Source organism: Eubalaena glacialis, chromosome 13, assembly GCF_028564815.1.
Source record: "Eubalaena glacialis isolate mEubGla1 chromosome 13, mEubGla1.1.hap2.+ XY, whole genome shotgun sequence".
Lineage (NCBI taxonomy): Eukaryota > Metazoa > Chordata > Mammalia > Artiodactyla > Balaenidae > Eubalaena > Eubalaena glacialis.
This window is the reverse complement of record NC_083728.1, coordinates 23,515,976-23,538,972: the sequence shown is the minus strand read 5'-3', so window position 1 is coordinate 23,538,972 and position 22,997 is coordinate 23,515,976. Positions and strand designations below refer to the sequence as shown.

At 48.3% G+C, this 22,997-nt stretch overlaps 1 protein-coding gene across 1 annotated transcript; it reads left to right on the top strand.

Annotated features, from left to right (window-relative positions):
• Positions 1 to 6,490: 6,490 nt before the first annotated feature.
• MYL9 (myosin light chain 9) lies at positions 6,491 to 13,963 on the top strand. The gene is made up of 4 exons (XM_061207942.1): positions 6,491 to 6,598; positions 9,770 to 9,979; positions 12,189 to 12,350; positions 13,180 to 13,963. Exons 2-4 carry the CDS (start codon positions 9,796 to 9,798, stop codon positions 13,350 to 13,352), a joined length of 519 nt encoding a protein of 172 aa, XP_061063925.1. The 5' UTR covers positions 6,491 to 6,598; positions 9,770 to 9,795; the 3' UTR covers positions 13,353 to 13,963.
• The last annotated feature ends 9,034 nt before the right edge of the window (positions 13,964 to 22,997 follow it).

Genomic DNA, 22,997 nt, shown 5'->3' with positions numbered 1-22,997 from the left:
CAAAACATCATTAAGAGAAATTTTAAAAGATATAAGTAAAAGGAAAGGCACTTCATGTTCATGGATCAGAAGACTTAATATTGTTAAGACGGCAATACTCCCCCAAATTAACCTACAGGTTCAGCACAATCTCTGTCAAAATCCCAGCTGCCTTTTCTGTAGAAATTGACAAGCTGATCTTAATTGATATGGAAATGCAAGAGACTCTGAATAGCCAAGCAATCGTGAAAAAGAAGAACAAAGTTGGATGAAACACTTCCTGATTACAAAACTAAAGTAATCAAGATTGTGTGGTACTGCCATAAGGGTAGACATATATATCAATGAAGTAGAACTGAGAGTCCAGAAATAACCCATACATTTATGGACAACTGATTTTCAACAAGAGAGCCAAGAAAATTCAATGGAGAAAGAACAGTCTTTTCAGCAAATGGTGCTGCGACAACTGGATATCCACATGCAAAAGAAGGAAGTTAGACCCTTACCTCACACCATATACAAAATTAACTTAAAGTGGATTAGAGACCTAAATTGAAGAGCTAAAACTACAAAACTCTTAGGATAAAACATAGGTATAAATATTTACAACCTTGGATTAGGCAATGGTTTCATGGATATGATAAAAAAAGGCACAAGAAACCAAAGAAAAAATAAACTTCATCAAAGTTAAAAACATTTATGCATCTTTAAACAAACCAAAAAAATGAAAAGATAACCCACAGAATGGGAGAGAAGATTTGAAAATCATATACCTGGTAAGGGTGTAATAGCTAGACTATACACAGCACCTTTGCAACCCAACAACAAAAAACGAATCAAATTTTAAAATGGGCAAAATATCTGAATAATCATTTCTTCAAAGAAGATATACAAATGTCCAATCAGCACGTGAAGAGATGTTCAAGATAACAAGTCTTTAGGGCAATGCTAATCAAAACCACAATGAGATACCACTTCACACCCAATAGGATGACTAGAAGACTAGTGTTGGTGAGCATGTGGAGAAACTGGAACCCTCACACATTTTTGGTGGTAATGTAAAACAATGCAGCACTGAGGAAAACAGTTTGGAAGTCCCTCAAAAGTTTAAACATAGAGTTAACAGATGACCCAGCAATTCCACTCTTAGATATATATCCAAAAAAGTGAAGATATACATCCACACATAAACTTATACACCAATATTCATAGTAGCATTATTTATAATAGCCAAAAAGTGGAAACAACCCAAATATCAATCAACTGATAAATATGTAAACAAAATGTGGTATAGCAATAGAATGGAATACTAGTCAGCAATAAAAAGAATGAAGTACTGATACATGTTATAACATAGATGGACCTTGAAAACATTATGCTAAGTGAAAGAAGGCAGTCACAAAAGGCCACATATTATATGATTCCATTTACATTAAATTTCCAGAGTAAACAAATCTGGAGACAGAAGGTAGATTAGTGTTTGCCAGGGGATGCGGGGAAGGGGAAGTGGGGAGTGACTGCTAATGAGTATGTTGATTCTTGGGGGATGATAAAATGTTCTGGAATTACATGGTGGTGATGGTTGTATAACTCTGTGAGTATTCTAAAACCACTGAATTGTACACTTGAAAAGGGTGAATTTTATGGTATATAAAAATTATATAAATTTAAAAAATTATTTTAAACAGAGAAGTCCACAGAATGGAAGAAAATTTTTGCAAATCATATTATCTGATAAGGGATTAATATCCAGAATATATAAAAAAAAAACTCTTAAAACTCAACAACAAAAAAAAACCTGATTTTTTTTTTGGGGGGGTGTCATGTCATGTGACATGCAGGATCCTAGTTCCCTGACCAGGGATCAAACCCGTGCCCCCTGCAGTGGAAGCATGGAGTCTTAAGCACTGGACCACCAGGGAAGTCCAACAACCTGATTTTTTAAATGGACAAAGAATTTGAACAGACATTTCTCCAAAGAAGATACACAAATGGTCGATAAGCACATGAAAAGATACTTAACATTAGTTATTATGGAAATACAAAACAAAACCACAGTGAGATATCACTTCACACCCATTAGGATGACTATTATTAAAAAGAAAGAAAGGAGGGAAGGAAGGAAAGAAGGATGGAAGGAAGGAAGGGAGGAAGGAAGAAAGAAGAACAGAAAGTAACAAGTGTTGGCAAGGATGTAGAGAAATTACAACCCTTGCGCACTGTTGGTGGGAATGTAAAATGGTACAGCTTCTGTGGAAAACGGTATGGCGGTTCCTCAAAAAAATTAAAAACAGAATTACCATATAATCCTGCAATTTTGCTTCTGGATATATACCCCCAAAGAATAAAAAGCAGGGACATGAAAAGATATTTGTACTACACCCATGTTAATAGCAGCATTATTCACAACAGCCAAAAGATGGAAAGAACCACATTTCTGGTGACAGATGAATGGATAAGCAAAATGTGGTCTCTCCACACAATGGAATATTATTTAGCCTTAAAAAGGAAAACAATTCTGACATATGCTAAAAAATGGATGAATCTTGAAGAAATTATGCTAAGTGAAATAAGCTGGTCACAAAAGGACAAATACTGTTTGATTCCACTTATATGAGGGACACAGAGTAATCAAATTCATAGAGACAGAAAGTAGAATGATGGTTACCTAGCAGCTCAGGGAAAAGAATAGGGAGTCACTATTTAATGGCTACAGAATTTATCAATAGTTCTGGAGATGGGGGCTTCCCTGGTGGCGCAGTGGTTGAGAATCTGCCTGCCAATGCAGGGGACATGGGTTCGAGCCCTGGTCTGGGAAGATCCCACATGCCGCGGAGCAACTAGGCCCGTGACCCACAACTACTGAGCCTGCGCGTCTGGAGCCTGTGCTCCACAACAAGAGAGGCCACGATAGTGAGAGGCCCGCACACCGCGATGAAGAGTGGCCCCCACTTGCCGCAACTAGAGAAAGCCCTCGCACAGAAACGAAGACCCAATATAGCCAAAAATAAAAATTAAATTAATTAAAAAAAAAAATAGTTCTGGAGATGGATGGTAGTGATAGTTGTACAACAATGTGAATGTACTTAATGCCACTGAACTGTACACTTAAAATTGGTTAAAATGATAAATTTTGTTATTTTACCATACACACACACACACACACACACACACACACAGAGAGAGAGAGAGAGAAGGAGATCAAAGAAATATGATAACCTTGGATTGGCTATTGGACCAGAAAGAAATTTTTTATAAAGGACATTATTGGGATAATTGGCAAAACTTGAATATGGATTGTAAATTAGATAATAGTATTAAATCGGGACTTCCCTGGTGGCACAGTGGATGAGAATCCGCCTGCCAATGCAGGGGACACAGGTTCGAGCCCTGGTCTGGGAGGATCCCACATGCCGCAGAGCAACTAAGCCCGTGTGCCACAACTACTGAGCCTGAGCTCTAGAGCCCGCGAGCCACAACTACTGAGCCCGCGTGCCACAGCTACTGAAGCCCACATGCTTAGAGCCCATGCTCCGCAACAAGAGAAGCCACCGCAGTGAGAAGCCCACGCACCGCAAGGAAGAGTAGCCCCCACTCGCCACAACTAGAGAAAGCCTGCGCACAGCAACAGAGACCCAACGCAGCCAAAAAAAAAAAATTAAATCTTTAAAAAAAAATAGTATTAAATCAATGTTAAAATTTTCCTGATGTTTACAAGGATATATTGTACAACATGGGGAACATAGCCAATATTTTACAGTAACTATAAGTGGAGTATAACCTTTAAAAATTGTGAATCACTATATTGTACACCTGTAACTTATAATACTGTACATCAACTATATTTCAATAAAAAATTTTTTTGCTGATTTTAATCACTGTATTATGGGTATGTAATATAATCTCCTTTTTAGGAGATACTCACTGAAGTATTTCGGGGTAAAAGGGCTTGATGTGTGCAACTTACTCTCAAATGGTTGGGGAGGAGGATACACACACACACAGAAGACAGTATAATAAAGCCAAATGTTAACAATTAGAGAATCTGGATGAAGGTATATAGGAGCTCTTTGTACAGTTCTTATAACTTTACTGTAAGTTTGAAACTATTTCAAAGTAAAGTTTTTAAAATTTGATATGTCCAAAACAGAACTTCTGATCTCTCACCAGACCTGCTCCTTCCATAAGAGACTCATCTTAGAAAATGGCAGCTCTTTCTTTCCAGCTGCTCAGACCAGAACCCTTGGAGTCTTCAAGTCTTCCTTGACTCTCACACACATACCAATCCATGTGAAAATCCTATTGGATGCAACTTCAAAATATGTCCAGATGGGAATTCCCTGGTGATCCAGTGGTTAAGACTCCACGCTTTCACTGCCGAGGGCCCAGGTTTGATCCCTGATCGGGGAAATAAGATCCTACAAGCCGCACTGCATGGCCACCCTCCCCCCCGAGCCAAAAAAATATGTCCAGAATCCCATCACTTCTCCCACTGCCACCACACTAGTCTGGACACCTCATCCTGTTGAATAGCTCCTCACTGGTCTCCCTGCTTCCCCCTCCCCAACCCCAAAAGGGATTCAGTTAGAACGTAAGCCAGATCATACCACCGTTCTGCTCAGGACTCTCTGATGTCTTACAGCGGCCTACGAGTGTAAGCAGGTAAGTTAAGGGGTCCCTGGAGAAAGAGAACCAGGAATGGCTTTCTTGACATAAGAGAAGCCATTTTGGCCTAAGTCATTTTGTGATCTAAGCCTGGCCACAATGCTTGCCCTTGAACAGGTCTCAGTAATTAATGATCTTAAGAGAACAAAGGAATGCAGGAACAGAGAAAAGGCCGTCAAACACAGTGCACTGATAAAGCAGAGTCCTAGTTCCTCCTCAAGGGATAGGCATAACTTGTCTTTGAGTTCTGCAGGGACTAAGACCCCCACCGCAGGTGGAGGACAGAATGATGATGTTAACCCTCCTGACTTCAGCTAAAGCTTGGACCTTGGCCCCATTTCCATGCGGATTTCTCCTCTGCTCAAGCCCCTTCATGAATATGCATGTACCCTTAGCTTAAAACTTCCCCAGTTTTGCTGTTCAGGGAAACACTGCTTTAGGAAAGATCACCAGTAAGATTCTCCTTACTGGCTGCAAGTAATAATAAATCCTTCCGTCTCCTGATCTTTGGCTTGTTAGTGTCTACTGGCTTGACACCCACCAAGAGGCAAACCCAGTTTTTGGGTAACACAAGGATCCCCGGGCTAGGTCCCTACTGCTTCTCAGACCTCCTCTCCCACCACCCTCCCCTCAGTCACACTGACCTCCCGCTGCTCCTTGACCGTGAGCTGGGCAAGCTCCCCCTACAGGGCTTCTTCCTCTGTGGCTCACTGGGCTGGCTCACTCCCTCACATCCTTCAGCGCTGCCCAAATGTCACTTCCTGGGAGGCAGCCCCACCTCCTGTTTCTCTCCCCTCACCTAGTTTTATTCTCCTTCAAGGCATTTATTTCTACCCTCCAAGCCATGGAGCTACTTGTTCATGGTATCTCCCTCCACAAGAACAAATGCTTCCTGAGTGCAATTACTTGAGTATTTACCCCAGCACCCAAGCACAGTGCCTGGCAGGTAGCAGGTGTCAGTTAATATTTACAGAGTAAGTAACTGGGCGTTGAAAAGTTCCCTTGGGAACGTCCATGTTGGATCAAAGGGGAGAGAGAGCGGGGCGGGAGTCCAGGTAGGGGCTGATGGGTAAGGTGCTCCTTCACGGGTCAAAATGATGGACCTGATGCCCGATGGCACAGGGGATGGGTCTGTCCTTCCAGACTCCATCCTCCAACTCAGGCCAACAAGAGGGGGATAGGGGGTGCAGCCCCTTTGGCAAGGATGCTCCGGGGGTCCCCTAGCCCCTGCTCCTCTCGCTGGCTCCCCAGGGTCTACGTGGGTCTTTCTGGCCACTCTTTCACTGAATTCTCACCACCACACTCCCATTTTATAGGTGAGGAAACTGAGGGCACCTAGAGAGAAGAATGACTTGGCTGAGGTGGGCTGTCCCCAGTGCGGTCCTACCCAACTTTCATGTGTGCCCCACACCCCAGGAGCCTGACTGCTGGCTCTGTATGAGGATAGTGGGTTCTCTCTGACACGCCTCTTCTCTGGGACTGGAAAAAAGCCGTACTTGGCCTGGTGGAAGGAGGCCCTCCCCCGGGAATGGGCCGGGCAGCGGGCCTTTGGGGGAAAGATGGGGGTAGGGTCTGAGGACTAGAGGCCCCTGGATGTTCTGCCGGCCTCGCAGGAGACGAAGGGCCGGCCCAGATAAACCCCCTTCCGCGGGCAGTCCAGACCCCCTACTCACCCCCGTCACCTCCCCGGTCCACGATGGGGAAGGCCCTGGCAGCCTGGGGGTTCACCCGGGAACACCCCACCTCCCGGGCCCGTGGGTCGAGGCCAAATAAGGCCGGGCTGCCGCGGCCCCGCCCCCGTCCCGCCGCCGCCGCACATTCTTCTGCCTTGTAAGGCCCGGCGCCGCGCCCCGCCCCGCGCCCCCGCCGCGCCCAGCCCGGACCCCAGCGACGGCCCGCCAGCCCCGGCTCCGCACCCGCTCCGCGCACCGAGCCAGCGCCTTCTCCGCACCAGGTGGGAGCCCGGCGGCCCGGGTGGTCTAGCGTGGGCGGTGTGACGGCCGCGGCCCGAACTTGGGGACGCAGGGAGGTGTCGGAGGGCCTCTGGGCAGGGACAGCTCGCGGGCCTGGTTGGGGCTGCGAGGTTGCTCGGTCTGACGGGGATTCTGGCTGGGTCTGGGCAGCAGGGAGACCGTTCCCGGCTCTGGGAACCAGTGGGCCTATGGCCAGGGAAGACTGTCCGGGCCCTGCCCCTTCGCTGTGCCGTTAGAGGTGCCAAGCCCAGGACTCGGGGTGCCCGGGAGGACGGGAGGGCGTCGTGGCTGCCGGTGTTCCCTGCCCTAGGGGACCCATGTGTGTCCTCCAGAGCGTCCGTGTGCCACCCGCCATCTCCTGGGGCAGGAGAGAGGGATGGAGACCGGAGTAACCCCCGCCCCCCCCCCCCGCACACACGGAGGCTGTGTGCCGCGCCCCGGGGCTCGCCCACGCTGAGCCATCTGCCCACCTGGGCCTGCTGGGTGGGGAAGGTGCGCCAGGGGCCCTCTGCGGGCTCACCCCGCCCCCGCGGCTGGACAAGGACCTGGGCTTCAGGACCTGGTCCCCCGCTCCTCCCCAGCCCTCCAGCTGCTCTGGCTACTCTCAGGAAAGGGTCAGATAACTCTGCCTCAGATGAGGTGACTTTACCAGCAAGGCATCTGGCACTGCCAGCCATAGGGACCATGAGGTAGTGGGGGACACAGGCCTTGTCTTTGCTGTTACGGTGGGATTTCAGGCACCAGAAAGGGGGAGGTGGCACCTAGCTGCAGCAGGCCAAGTACCCGCTATATCGGACCCCCGGTGGCTAGGGTCCCCAGGAGGAGGAGGGGATGGCTCCAGGGCTAAGAGGCCAGCCTGTCTCTGACCCCAGTCCCTCAACCAAGACTAGAAACTACCTCTGGTCACAAAGAGTCCTCAGCCCCTCAGTAGCCATCCGCCCACCATGAAAGGCCATTTGCCACCCCCAGACCCACCCCTAGCCCAGGGGTCCTGGCTTCCAGTTGGACTCTACCCCTCTCGTGGATACACCACTTCTCGGGCCTCAGTTCTTTTAATTGCACGGTGAGGGGCACCCCACTCTCCCCACCCTGCTTCCCAAGACTGCTGGGATGGACAAACTGTACAGTTCAGTGCTCCAAGCCCTGTCATGGCGCCTCAACAGAAGAGGGCGGGGATGGGGTGGCCAGGGAGGCAGGGGAGCCCAGCTAGTATCAGAGCAGTGGGTGAGCTCTTGGCCACTCCCGCCTCTGGTCGTGTATTCCTCTCTCATCCTGCCATGTCTGCCCTAGAACTTTACGGGGGGGGGGGCGGGGGGGGCCGGGGAGTGACAGTGATGATAACCATCACAGCCTCTGCTGGGCACAGTGGACTTCTCCTCGGCTGCCTTCTGTGGGTGCCATGAGTCAAAGTTCCCAGAGAACACCTGGCTCAGGGAAGGAGTGGGCCCCTCGAAGCACTAACCACAGGACACGGTGGCACTCCCTGCCGACAGCACCATCCCACTCCCACACAGGTCAAGGGTGGGAAAGGCTTTTGTCTACCCACCCTGAACCACAGGAGAAACTCTGAAGGCCAGGTGTGTCAGTCCAGTGGGACCCAGTGGGACAGTCTATAACTATAGGCAGCTGTGGCTCTGGGGAAGGGCTGGGGCTGGCCAGTGTCCCAGCTCAGGGTTTAAGATCTCAAAGGCCAAAGACGGCAAATGGCTTGAACCAGGGTCATGGGATAAAGGCCTGGCGACAGACCGAGGAGCACTTAAGGCTTCCTGCAGATCCTCGACAAAGGGACTCAGGGCAGAGGAAAGAGGGAGGGCAGCAGTCCTGGGGCCTCAGCCAGGCCCACAACTGCCCCAGCTGAGCGGCACATGGCCCTAGGTCTTCAGGGGCACAGTCCCCACTAGCCATGACAAGGGTTCAGGGAAAGAGCCCCTTGCTGGGCCTCAGTTTCCCCATCTGTACAGTGGGGCCAGCAGACTGGCTGCAGTTGCCTTCACAGTCATTCATTAAACAAGCATCTATGAGCACCACCGTGGGCTTAGGTTTAAATCGGGGGACTGCCACCAGCCCTGATTGATTATGAGGGAGAGAGACCTTTAAGTGCTTACTGTCAAAGCCAGGGTGGGGGAACTGCTCCCCACGGGCTGTCTGAAGAACTGGGCTGGAGAAGGAAGGGCATTCCAGGGGAGGGACCAAGAAGGAAAGTCGGGGGTGTGTCTGGGGAGCAGACATAGATGGCAGGAGGGACGCCATGAGGGATGCCATGGCCAGTCAGAGAGCAGGGCAGGAGGGGTTCACACAGGGCCTTTCACAAGACTTGCTGGGGGAGGGGGGGATGGCAGGAACCCTCAAGGATTTCAAGGTGAAGTGTCTGGGTCTGTATGGAATGGGTGAGACAGGCTGGAGGCTCGGAGGCCAGGTCTAAACAAGGGTGACAGGAAGCTGGGGTTCTGAGCCGGGGGGAGCTTTATGCTCCTATAAGCACTGAGGAGTGAGAACAAGGAGTAGGGCCCAAATCAGGTCTATCTCCCACCCTAAGGGGCTGGTCAAGTGTGGGCAGGTGGGGGGAAGAGAGACTGCCCAGAGCACTGGCCTTCCAGAACCTCCAGAGGAGGGAGGGCAGAGGGATGGGGAGGAGGAAAGGATGAGGAATGTCAGGAATGCAGGGCCGCTGCCGCAGCTCCTTCCTGCTGGTGGGGGCAGGGAGCCTCAGAGCCTCTTACAAGGCAACCCACCTTGTAAGCCGGAGAGAGATGGACAGTGTAAATGCTATTAAGGCTTAAAGGAGATAAAGCACGGAAATGGTTGGCACCGAACCCAATCCTAAGTGTCTTACCCAAACAGTCACAGCAAAAATAGCTTCCTCTGTGCCGGGCACCATGCCAGGGGCTTCTTGGGCACTAAGTCAATTAATCCCTTCGGCTGGGCACTCCTATCCCATTCCCAGATGAGTATACTCACTCAGAGAGGTAGAGGAAGTTGTTTCAGATCACACAGGGCCAACGCTGTATGCTTTTGTGATGAGCTGGGTGGCAGGAGCCCCAGGCCTATGGGAGCACGAAGACCGGCCCAGGCACTGACAGCCGAGCAGGGCTAGGCCAGAGATTCTCTGGCCCGGGGTCACAGGCTTTCCCACTTACACCCACTGCCTACAGGAAAGCCCCAAACGACTGCAGCCAAGATGTCCAGTAAACGGGCCAAGGCCAAGACCACCAAGAAGCGGCCACAGCGGGCCACATCCAACGTCTTCGCGATGTTTGACCAGTCCCAGATCCAGGAGTTTAAGGAGGCCTTCAACATGATTGACCAGAACCGAGATGGCTTCATTGACAAGGAGGACTTGCATGACATGCTGGCCTCGCTGGGTGAGCAGGGGCAGGGTGTGGGAGTCCAAGTGGGCCCAGCAAGGGCTGCAGCTGGAGCAGGCAGCGGGGCTTCTCATCCCTTACGGAACACTTCCTGTTTACTGACATGAGGCACCCACCCTGGAGAGTAACTGCCATCACTTTCTCCATTTAGCAGGTAGGGAAACTGAGGCACAGAGCAGTTCGCCACTGGACTTGAACCCAGACAGGCCCACTCCAGAGCAGGACTGCCTCAGGCAGATTTGTGGATTGGGCTGCCCGGTACCATTTCATTTAAAGAATGGGATCAGCAACTACAAGAAAGTTTGAAATGCATGGACTTTCCATGGTACAATGGGGAAACTGAGGCCTTAGAAGGGAGGCCAGGGTATCTGCCCCCCTCCTTTAGAAGTCACCTGTGTCAGGCTCTGAGAGGCTGACTCCAGTGGTTTCCCCAGAATCAGAATCAGAGCTGAAAGGGCTCAGGAATCTAGTGCATCTCACCATTGCTCAGATGGGGAAACTGAGGCCCTGAGGCCAGGCCTCCAGACACCAGCCCGCAGCCTGTGGCTCTGCTTCCACATCCCGCCCCATGTGCTAGCCACAGACAACCACCCTCAACCCAAGTTCCTGGTGCCCCCTTCATCCAGGTGAGAGCATCTGGGCCAGACACTGGCTGGGGGAGGGGGTGGTCTCTGGCAGTAGAGGCGGCAGCCTATGGCCAGATAGGCCTGAGTCAGTCCCTGGCATTGCCCCTCACGGCTGGGCAGTCCCGCTCTGTGCCTGTTTCCCCTCCTGTGCAATGGTGACCGTGGCCCTTGTGTGCACCCCCAGGGTGTCTGGTGGGAGGAGCAAGCAATGTAGAGGGAGCAGGAGGGCTGAGGTCACACACTGCCCCCACCCTCGGCACCACACCTCTCCCAGCTTCAGGCCAGACTCACCTGAAGGCTCCCTCCCTGAGGAGGTCACCGGCAGGAAGGAGGACTGAGGCCTGGCGAGGGGAGGAGCTGTGAGTCCCGATGTCACAGCTCTTTGGGCCTCAGCCATCCCATGGGGACACAGCAGAGTGTGTGAGGCTCAGAGGAGACAGGGACACGAAGACTCCTTCCCATTTATGAGGCAGCGCCTGCACCCAGGGCCCTCAACCCCAGAGACTTGATGACAGTCCTGGGCATCTACCCAGAAAAGTCCTCACTCCTGTTTGTAGCTCGTGTCAGTGAGTCCACAGATCAGTCGTGGCCTCTGGTTAAGAACATCATCCTCTGGGAATTCCCTGGCAGTCCAGTGGTTAGGACTCCACAATTCCACTGCAGGGGGCATGGGGTGGATCCCTGGGCGGGGAACTCAGATCCTGCATGCCACACCGGCATGCCCAAAAACAAAAAAAAAGGAACATCATCCGAAGGTTAAAAAACAAGAGCAGCAAATAATAAAATAGTAACAAGAAGCAGCTCTGCAGGTATTATCTTAAATCTCAAAGCAATCCTATTAGGTAGGTGTGATTATCATTCCCACTTTATAAATGAGGAAACAGAGGCTCACAGAAGTTAAGTAATCTGCCCAAGGTCACACAGCTACTAAGTAGTAGAGTTGGGATTTGAACCAGCAGTTGATTCAAATCCACAGGGCCAATGCCAATCATTGTTCTGCCCATTTTACAGCCATTGCCTTCTTCACCTTCACAATTCTCCTCAGAGGCAGGGGAAACAGGCATAGAGCTGGGATTCAAACCCTAGCCTGTGTGGCACCAAAGCTCACTGGTTTAACTACTTTCGAAACTGTGCCTGGGACCTGGGGTCTGGCTGCCTGGCTTCAAATGCTGGCTCTACTCCTTACTCGCTGTGTGACTAAGGACAAGTCCTAACCCCTGGGCCTCAGGTCCCACACCTGTGAAGGGGGATAAGAATGCTGACCTCACAGGTGGTGAAAGTTAAAGCGATAAGGCACATGGAGCACGGGACGCAGTGAGCGGTCAGCAGATGGGGGCCCTTATACTTCAGTGAGCGTTACCCATGGCGGACATCCAGACCCCAGACCTGAGGAGGAAAGTGGTCAACGCCACCTGCCAGGAGAACGGGGAGGGAGCAGTCAGAGAGCCGGCCATCCCAGAGAGATGCTTTACAGTTTACAAAACGTACTGTCTCCTGTCTGTGGGGCCATGAAGGGAGGGGACAGGGAGGAGGGAGGGGACGGGAGGTGACAGCAGGCACGAATGGCCCTCCCACCACAGGGAAGAACCCCACGGACGAGTACCTGGAGGGCATGATGAGCGAGGCCCCGGGGCCCATCAACTTCACGATGTTCCTCACTATGTTTGGGGAGAAGCTGAACGGCACGGACCCCGAGGACGTGATCCGCAACGCCTTCGCCTGCTTCGACGAGGAGGCCTCAGGTCGGCAGCCTCTGGATGGAGGCCTGGACAGGGCTGGGCCTGCACACCTCCCCCAGGGCACCCCCGCGTATGCCGGGGTGTTCTGTTGCCAGAACTATAAAAGCTATGCTCCTTTCTTGTTTTCTCCCCTAGATGTGAGACTAAAACAGCCCACATCCACCAAGCTTTCCCATTTCCTAGTTCACCTGTTGGCCCAACGCACTAGGCCTCTGCTTTCTACCCTTCCAGACACCAAACCATTTCAGGCCCTCTGGCCAGCGAGGTACAGAAACCAGCCCCCATCCTCAAATCTTCCAAAGGGCTTCTGTCTCACAGCTGGTTTCTTCCAGGGACAGGCCAGAGCGACACTGGCAGTAGTCGTTTCAGCAGTTTCTCAGGGGCCACAGGCATACCACTGGCCTCAGCATGTTCGAACACTTTCCTGACTGCCGTCACAGCCCCTCCAGGCTGGCATATTTTCATCCCCATTTTCCAGACCAAACAGGCAAAGAGAGGTTAAGTAACTTGCCCAAGGTCACACAGCTAGAAAGAAGGGGGGGATCAGCATTCAAACTCAGGCAGTGGAACTCTGGGGCTCAGGCTCTTAAAGCAGGACATAGCCAGCACCCCCCCGCCAGCCCCAGGTCCCCTGCAGCAACACCTCGCAGACAGTCCCACGGCGGAACTCTTCCCTCTGGCCCTAGCGACCTTGAACTGAACAGAAACCAGGGCTATGGCTTTTCCTGGCCCCTCCCGGGTCTGAAAGGACTGGTGGGGGCCCCAGGGGTAGAGGGTGTTAGGTGTGTCCTGGCCCAAGTCCCTGTCTCATGGCCCTGGCCCTGTCCCCCAGGTTTCATCCACGAGGACCACCTTCGGGAGCTGCTCACCACCATGGGCGACCGCTTCACAGATGAGGAAGTGGATGAGATGTACCGCGAGGCGCCCATCGATAAGAAAGGCAACTTCAACTACGTGGAGTTCACCCGCATCCTCAAACATGGCGCCAAGGACAAAGACGACTAGGCCAGCGCAGCGCCCCCGTGCCCAGGCCCGCGTCCCGGTCACCTGCTCCCTCAGACACTGTCCGCACCGGCGCTGCCCACAAACCCGCAAGCCCACAGGCCCCTCTCGGAGGATCCGCCCTCTGAGGGGTTAGGGTCCCAGCTCCCAGTGGAGGAAACGGGCTGAGAGAGTGCAGTGCCAGGCAAGGGGCACAGCCAACGTGAGGCGGGTGTTCCCCCCGTGACCCTCCAAGGAAACCCCATCTTCTCGGGAACTGGGCCAGAGGCTGGACCTGGAGGCCCCAGGGGAAGGCCCCTCAAGAGAGCCCAGGCCTCGGCTGTTGCCCGCCCACTCCCAGGCTGCTCCCCACGGGCAGGGCCCTGCGTCCTGGTCTGGGGCACCACATCACGTGCAACCCTGTGCAGGGCATGAAAGCCCTTCCCCAGCCACCGCCACAAGCACACGAGCCTCACCCAGGCCCCCTCTCAGAGGACAGGATGCCAGTCCTGTCCCCTACACCCTGCCCAGCCACCAGAACACGCGCCACCCGCCGGGAGCGCGCTCCAGGAGATGCATGTCGGGTGGGTGTTTGTCTCGGCAAGGCAGAATGTCTAATAGAAGGCTGAGCACTGCCTTGGGTCTGTGTGTCTGTGACTGGGGTGAAGTAAAGGAGCCCCTATGCCCCGAACACCCTCCCACCCTCTCCTTCCATCCCCCGGGGCTGCCCCGATCCTCTCCAACCCGGCCCCTGGCCCAGGGAAGGCTCAGCTGAGACCAGACCAGCAGTGGGGAGCAGACAGAGGTGAAAAGCCCTCCTGGGAGGGAGAGGGCAGAGTGGGGAGGACCCACAGGAGTCACCACAGCAAATCCCAGCGGGGGGTCTGGGCCTCTGAGGGGGCAGGGGTCAAGGTCACAGCGTTCAGGACTACAGCCTGGATCTCCAGGGTCACCTCAATGCTCCTGGAAAGTCAGGTGGTCCTGGAAGAACAGGGAGGCTTTGGGAACAGTGAGAAGGGCTCATCCCATTAGCTCAGGGATGGAGATGAGAATGAATGGATTCCTTGCTGGCAGCTCCAGGCAGCTACCAGGTGTGTTCTGAGCTGCACCCGCCACAGCTGGAGGGTCAGTTCAGCCACATGACCAGCAGCACAGCAAGCCACAGCTTTTCACATCCCACACGTGCAAGAGACAGGCAGGACAGGGGTCCCTGTTACATTTGAACGATGGGGACACTGACCACGGTGCCTGGAGCATAAGAGGAGGGGAAATAACGGTTGAATGAACAGAGAGTCAATAAGGACAGGGACTGCCTGAGGTCACCCAGTGGGTCTGGGGCAGAAAGAGAGCTGGACCTTGGCCTCTGGACCTTCCATGGGGCTCAGGCCTGGGCTGGACGCATCCCACCTGACCCCAGCAGGGAGCAGGTGCTGGGCCCCGCTTGGTCCTGCTGCCTTCCCTAAGGGTCACCCAGAGCCAGCCAGCCACAGTGCACGACAAAGGTCTGAGATCAGAGCCAAGGGAGCACTGAGCGCTAAGGGGACCCTGCACTGGCCCAGGAGGCCTAACCTCCCACAGGCCTCTGCCCCTATCGGGGCGCCAGGCCCCTTCTAGCCAAGCCCTGGTCAGAGCCCCATGAAACCCCTCCTCTTGCCTCCAAATTGAGCCCCACAAGTCCCTGATCGCAACTTTAGATGGAGCCAGCCCCAAATGAGTCCCAACCAGGCCCAAACACTCCCCAGACTCAGTCCCAACCACACCGCACCCTTGACCCTGACCCCAGACTGTGGGCCCCGAGCGACCCTCGCCCCAACCCCACGCTGAGCCTGGCCACCCACTCACTGCAGCCAGCTCCCAGGACTCCCAGAGCACTGGCCACGCATGCCCGACACCAGGGTCAAAGATCACTCGGCGGAGCCACTGTGGCACCAAAGGCCTTCCTGGAAGAAGGCAGGGACATGCGGTCAGGAACAAACCTCCTCGATCCCAACCCCCCGTTTTGTCACAAGCCTACTCCCTCCCCCTCTACCCCAGAGAGAGAAGGCTTCACACCCAGGTGTGGGTGGGACAGAACCAGTGCAGCCTCACTGGTTTCAGAGCTGGCCTGGGGCTCACGGGACCCAGGGGATGGGAAAAGGGAAGTGTTCTGTGTGGAAGTGCAGGCCAGCAGGCCAGGGGGAATCTGCAGGAGTCGCTAAGAGGGAAAGGGTGTTGCAGGGAATGGAAATGGCCTGAACAAAAGTCTGGGAGCAGGAGTGCATGTGGCACATACTCAGGAGCCAGGGGGAAGGCAGTTTTTCACTCATTAATTTATTAACATCTCACAGCAGCTTTTTAGAAAAGAAGCAGCAGCAGCTAATGTTTTATTTCTCACAGGCAACATTTAGAGGTAACAGTGAAGCACCCCAGAACTTTCAAAGTCTGGCACAAAACTCAGAAGACACACACACACACACAGACCAGTGGATTTAAATGCATGAAGACTAAATGCTTCTGTAGGGCTAAAGAAACCATAAGCAAAGTTAAAACCAAATACAGATCGGGAGAAAATATTTGTAGCGTGATTAATAAAAAATGTCAATGACACTATCCTATAAAAAGAGCTTCAACCATTCAATATGAAAAAGGCAGGGAGTCCCCTGGCAGTCCAGTGGTTAGGACCTGGTCAGGGCAGCCAAAAAATAAAAGACAATGGTAGGAAAAAATGGGCAAATAATATGAAAAGAGAATCTCAGAAGAAGTACAAACACTTAATAAACATGTTTTATTTTATTTTATTTATTTTATTTTTTGGCCATGCCACACAGCTTGTGGGATCTCAGTTCCCTGACCAGGGATTGAACCCAGGCCATGGCAGTGAAAGGCTAGAATCCTAAACACTAGGCCACCAGGGAACTCCCTTTTTTTCTTTTTTTTTTTTAAATAAGCATTTTTTAAGTGTTCAATACCATCATATAATTGTAAAAATATTCATTTTTCCTAGTTTTTTCTAGTTTTAATTCTTATACTTAGATCTTTGATGAAAGTGCCTGGGTTTTTGACAATTATATTCCCAGGAACAACAGTTCTATCTGGAAAAAGTTGTGTGACCTCAGACAACTCACATGATTGTATTACTTTTTTTTTTATTAGTTTTTTCTTAACTAAAAAAGTTTTTAATTGTGGTAAAATACACACAATGTAGAATTTGCCATCTCAGCCATTTTTACATGTCAAGTATATTCACATTATTGTGTAACCATCACCACCATCTCCAGAACTTTTTCATCTTCCCCAACTGACACGCTATTCCCATTAAACACTGAGTCCACATTCCCCGTCCCCTCAGGTCCTGGCAACCACCAGTCTACTGTCTCTCTCTATGACTTTGACTACTCTAGGTACCTCATTTAAGTGGAATCATAGAGTATCTGTCCTTGTGTGCCTGGCTTACTTCACTTAGCATAATGTCCTCAAGGTTCATCCATGTTGTAGCATGTCAGAATGCCCTTCCTTTTTAAGGGTGAATAATATTCCATTGTGTGTATATACCACGTTTTGCTTATCCATTCACCTGCCCATGGATGTTTGGGTTGTTTCCACCTTCTGGCTATTGTGAATGATGCTGCTATGAACATGGGTGTTGATTAGGTTTTTAATATATGTAGAGCACCTACTATGTGCCAGGCACATAATAAGCACTGGAGCTCTCAAAATGGACAAATCACAGTTCTGATATTAAAGGAGTTCACAGGGTCATGGGGAGACTGTCCAGAAACCAGAGAGCACTGAGTAGTTCAGTGTGACAGGATCACAGAACAGGGATGCCCTCAGGTGGGAAAGGAGGCAAGGATCCAGGAGAAGGTGAGAAGTGAGGCGTAAATCAGGCCAGGTTCCCTCAGGCAGAGGAAACCACTGATGCAGAAGGCTGAGGTCACAGCTAAAGGGCCTCTAGCGCAGAACAAGGAGAAAGAGCCAAGCTGTGGCTCCCTTCACCACCAACCCAGAGACTCTAAGCAAGCCAGAGGGAGGTTAACTGTCAACACCACCCCAAAACAAAGAGTCCTCTGGGACCATGGTTGGGCCGCAATGGATGAGGTGGGGATGTGTAAGAGAAGAAGGGTAAACAGCAGCCCAAAGCAGAACGGGGATTCTGGGGCGGGGGGGGTGGAAGTCTCTGGGCTGCGATTTTTTTGCCTCCACCATTTATCCCGAGCGTCAGGGTAACCTTGGGACAAAGACTGGAGACCACCCAAGTCCCTAGGCTTTCCTCTTGTTCCCATGAAGAAGACAGCACTTGAAAAAGAAGTGTGCCAGGGTGGAGCTAAGACTAACACCGAGGCAAAGAAGAATTAATGAACCAAGACCAAGAATTTATCCATGTTGTTAACAACTATAATACATGCCAACAATTCTTTATAAAATATTTATTTATTTATTTTGGCTGCACCAGTCTTAGTTGCGGCATGCGGGCTCTTAGTTGCGGCATGCGGGATCTAGTTCCCTGACCAGGGATCGAACCCAGGACCCCTGCATTGGGAGTAAGGAGTCAACCACTGGACCACCAGGGAAGTCCCTCCATGCCAACAATTTTGAAAACCTAAACAAGTGAACAAATTCCTAGAACAGAGCCTTAGAAATGGCTCAGAAAGAAATAAGAGTTATAATAAAACATTTAAAAATAGGAAAAAATTAAAAGAGAGTCTGAGTTTTCTTCTAAGTATTGGTAAAATTGAAGCAGTGGTTAAAAATCTTCCCACGGCAACTAAGAACCAACACAGCCAAAAAAAGAAAAAGAAAAAGAAAGAAAAGAAACATTAAATTGAATTAAAACAAAATCTTCCCACAAAGATGACACTGGGCCCAGATAATTTTATAGGCATGTTCTGCCAAAGTCTCAAGGAACAGATCATCCTGACTGTTCTAGCATAACTATGACACCAAAAGCAGAAAAAATATTATCAGAAGAGAAAATAACAGGTTGAAGATAAAATAAATAAATAAAATGAATTAAGAAAAAATTGGTTTTGATTTTTCAAAAAATGTTTAAAAAAACAGATCAGTTTCATTCACGAATATAGATGTAAAACTCTCATACAAAATATTAGCAAACCAAATGTAACCGTGTATTTTTTAAAAAGATAATAAATAATGACTTAGTTGAATTTATTCTAGGTATTCAAGGATGGTAATGTAATTCACATTAACAGATTAGAAGAAAATAAAAACACATATGATTATTCAAGGATGGTAATGTAACTCATATTAACAGATTAGAAGAAAATAGAAACACATGATTCTTTTTAGAGTGTAATTAGGTGTTTACTTGTTTTTTTAATTGAAGTAGAGTTGATTTACAACGCTGTGCCAATCTCTGCTGTACAGCAAAGTGACTCAGTTACACACATACACACAATCTTTAAAAACACATATGATTATACCAATAAATGCAAAAAAAAAACCCTGATTTTAAATGATTTTTTAAAAATCAACTCCTATTCATGTTAAAATTTCTTAGTAAATTAGAATAGAGGAGAATATCCTTAACTGGATTAAGAATATCTAAGAACAAAAGCTGGATCAGGGGCTTCCCTGGTGGTGCAGTGGTTAGGAATCCGCCTGCCAATGCAGGGGACACAGGTTCGAGCCCTGGTCCGGGAAGATCCCACATGCCGCAGAGCAACTAAGCCCGTGCGCCACAACTACTGAGCCTGTGCTCTAGAGCCCTCAAGCCACAACTCCTGAAGCCCAGGTGCCTAAACCCCATGCTCTGCAACAAGAGAAGCCACCGCAATGAGAAGCCCGCACACCGCAACAAAGAGTAGCCCCCCCTCGCCGCAACTAGAGAAAGCCCTCATGCAGCAACGAAGACCCAACACAGCCAAAAATAAAAAAATAAAATTAAAAAAAAAAAACAACAAAACTTTGTCAAGATGATTCTAAAATTTATATGGAAGAGTAAAGGGCCACAAATTACCAGATAATTGTGAAAAAGAAGAGTGAAGAAAAGTTGTGCCTTCTAGATTTCAGAGCTTAGTATGAAGCTATAGTAAACATGACGGTGTGATATTGGTGGAGGGATAGACAAAATGATCAATGGAATAGAATAGAGAGCCCAGGAACAGACCCACACATTCATGAAACTTGTTATATGACATAGGTGGCAGATCAGTGGAGAAAGGAGGGACTCAATAAATGGAGCTGACACTCATCAAAGGGCTACAATGAAAAAAACTCTCAATACTACACATAGATGACGGTAAGAATGGGGAGCAACTAGAATTCTCACAAAGTACAGGAGAGAGTGTAACAGGTATAATCTCTTTGGAAAACTGTTTGGCAGCATCTATTAAAGCTGAACATACATCTGCCCCATGACTCAGCAATTCCACTCCTAGGTATGTTCATATCCAACAGAAATGTGGGCACTTGTTCACCAAAAGACAGATGCAAGAATGTTCACAGCAGCACCACTGTAATAGCCCCATACTAGAAACAACCCAATCTGCCCACAAACAAAATGGACAAAGAAATGACAATGAACTACAGCTACATGCATCAATGTGGATAAATCTCACAAATATCAAGTCAAGCCAAAAAAAAAAAAACCAGACACAAAGGAGTACACATTTGTATCAGTCAGGATTCAGTCAGGGGGACAGAAACCACACTGGTTATTTCAACAGAGATTATTTAATATAAATAATTGTTAACTAGGTATAAAGTTTAATTAAGTAACTGAAAGGTTGAAAAGAGAACTCAAGAAATTTGAAAATATGGGTGAATTTTTTTTCTGAGGAAGTACAAGAAAAACAAAATTTTTTTTTTTTTTTTTTTAGAAAATTTGAATAGAGTGATTCATATCAAGAAAATGAAAATAAGGGAATTCCCTGGTGGTCCAGTGGTTAGGACTCTGCGCTTCCACTGCAGGGGGCGCGGGTTTGATCCCTGGTTAGGGAAATAAGATCCCACATTAAAAAAAAAAGAAAATGAAAATAAAACAGAGAAAATACCTGCAAAATCATATATCTGATAAGAGACTTGTATATAAAGAATTCTCACAACTTAATAAAAAGATAACAATCCAATTTTAAAATGGGCAAAATATGAATAGACATTTCTCCAAAAAAGATATGCACACAGTCAATAAACGAATATAAAGATGCTCAACATCATTAGGGAAATGAACTGTAATAATAATAATAAAAACAAAAAATAACAAGTGTTGGAGAGGATGCAGATGTAGAGGAATTAGAACCTTCATACACTCCTGGAGGAAATGTAAAATAATGCAGCTGCTTTGGAAAATAGCCTGGTAGTTCCTCAAAAGGTTAAACACAGTTACCACATGACCCAGCAATTCCACTCCTAGTATATACTGAAGAAAATGAAAACATCCACACAAAAACTTGAACACAAATCTTCATAGCAGCATTATTCAAAATAGTTAAAAAATAGTAACAACCAAGATGTCCATCAACTGATGAATGGATAAATAAATGTGGTATATCCATGCACTGGAATTTTTTTTTTAACATCTTTATTGGAGTATAGTTCCTCTACAATGTTGTATTAGCTTCTACTGTATAACAAAGTGAATCAGCTATATGTATACATATATCCCCATATCCCCTCCCTCTTGCAACTCCTCCCTCTCACACTCCCTACCCCACTCCTCTAGGTGGTCACAAAGCACCGAGCTGATCTCCCTGTGCTATGCGGCTGCTTCCCACTAGCTAGCTATTTTACATTTGGTAGCGTATATATGTCAATGCTACTCTCTCACTTGTCCCAGCTTACTCTTCCCCCTCCCCATGTCCTCAAGTCCATTCTGTACGTCTGTGTCTTTACTCCTGTCCTGCCCCTAGGTTCATCAGAACTATTTTTTTTTTAGATTCCATATATATGTGTTAGTATATGGTATTTGTTTTTCTGTTTCTGACTTCACTCTGTATGACAGACTCTACCTCACTACAAATAACTCAATTTCTTTTCTTTTTATGGCCATGCACTGGGATATTATTCAGCAATAAAAAGAATGAAGTACTGATTCATGCTACAACATGCTACAACATGGATACACCTCAAAAAAATTACACTAAATGAAACAAGTCCATAACAAAAGACCACATATTGCATGATTCTATTTATATGAAATGTCCAAAATAGGCAAATCTACAGAGAATAAGGTAGATTAGTGTCAGCCTAGGGTTGGGGTAAGGAAGGTGCAGAAGGAGAGTGAAATTAGATTATGCTGATGGTTATACAACTCTTTAAATCTATGAAAATTAATTGAGCTGTATACTTTAAATGGGTGAATTTTATGATATGTAAATTATATAGCAATAAAGCTGTTAAAACAAATAACTAGTCAAAAACATACCCTCTTAAGCTAACATTTTTGTAAAGCTTAGCTGTTGTTGGTTTTTTTCTCTTCAAAGGCTAGCATATTTAAACTGCTAAACTTCCATTTCTTTATTTTCTTGAAATTTTTGTATTTCCTTATATTTATGTAAGCCCCATTAGCTCTGATAAACCAATCAAGACAAACCTTCTTAAATTTAAGAGATATAATTTGACTTATTAATTAACATTCTGTGGAGGTAATAAAATATTTCAGACTCATAGAGAAACACTGAAAACTTTCAGCTTCAGTTCAACAACCTCAGCCATGTGCCAAAATAAACCAAAAAAACACAAAAACCCACTGGCCTGTATCTCAATGGGCTGCTCCTTTCAATGCTTTCTATTTCTCTCAATATTTTCTTAACCGATTTGAGCTCACAAATAATAAGCAAACTATCAAAAAAAAAAAGAAAAAAGACTAACAAATCAGATTCTCCCTCTTTTCCCACTGGATAGAGAATAGACCCCCAGTGTCCTGACAGATATCAACAAACAGACCATAAAACCAACTGTCAATCATTGCTGGCCACCATGAGAATAGCCTGAACTAAAAACACAGAGTCAGAAAAAAAGCAACCAATAAAAAAGAAAGTTAAAAAAAAAAAAAGAGATGGTATGAGGGGAGAAACAGAGTCAGTGAAGGTAAAGTTTTATTGACACTTAAAATTCACTCCAGGTGCCAGAAAAAAGGTGTGCCTTAAACAACCACGAAACCCCCTTCACAGACAACAGCTTAATTGGCTCTGGCAGGTAAGTTAAGTCCACGGAGCATCACAGTGGGATGCCCTGCAAAACTCAAAGCATAGTGTTCAAGAAGTTAGACATTGCGCAGAATACCTGATCAGGACTACTCAAAACTGTCAAGGTCATCAAAATCAAACTGACACATTTGGAAACAATCCAAATATCCTTTAAACAATAATCGGGGACTTCCCTGGTGGTGCAGTGGTTAAGAATCCGCCTGCCAATGCAGGGGACACGGGTTCAATCCCTGGTCCAGGAAGATCCCACGTGCCGCGGAGCAACTAAGCCCGTGAGCCACAACTACTGAGCCTGCGCTTTAGAGCCTGCAAGCCACAACTACTGAGCCCGCGTGCCTAGAGCTGGTGCTCCACAACAAGAGAAGCCACCGCAATGAGAAGCCCGCTCACCACAACTAGAGAAAGCCCACGCGCAGCAACGAAGACCCAACGCAGCCAAAAATAAAATAAATAAAAACAAAAAAAAAACAATAATCGGATAAACAAAATGTGGGTTGTTCATCCAATGTAATGCTATTCATCA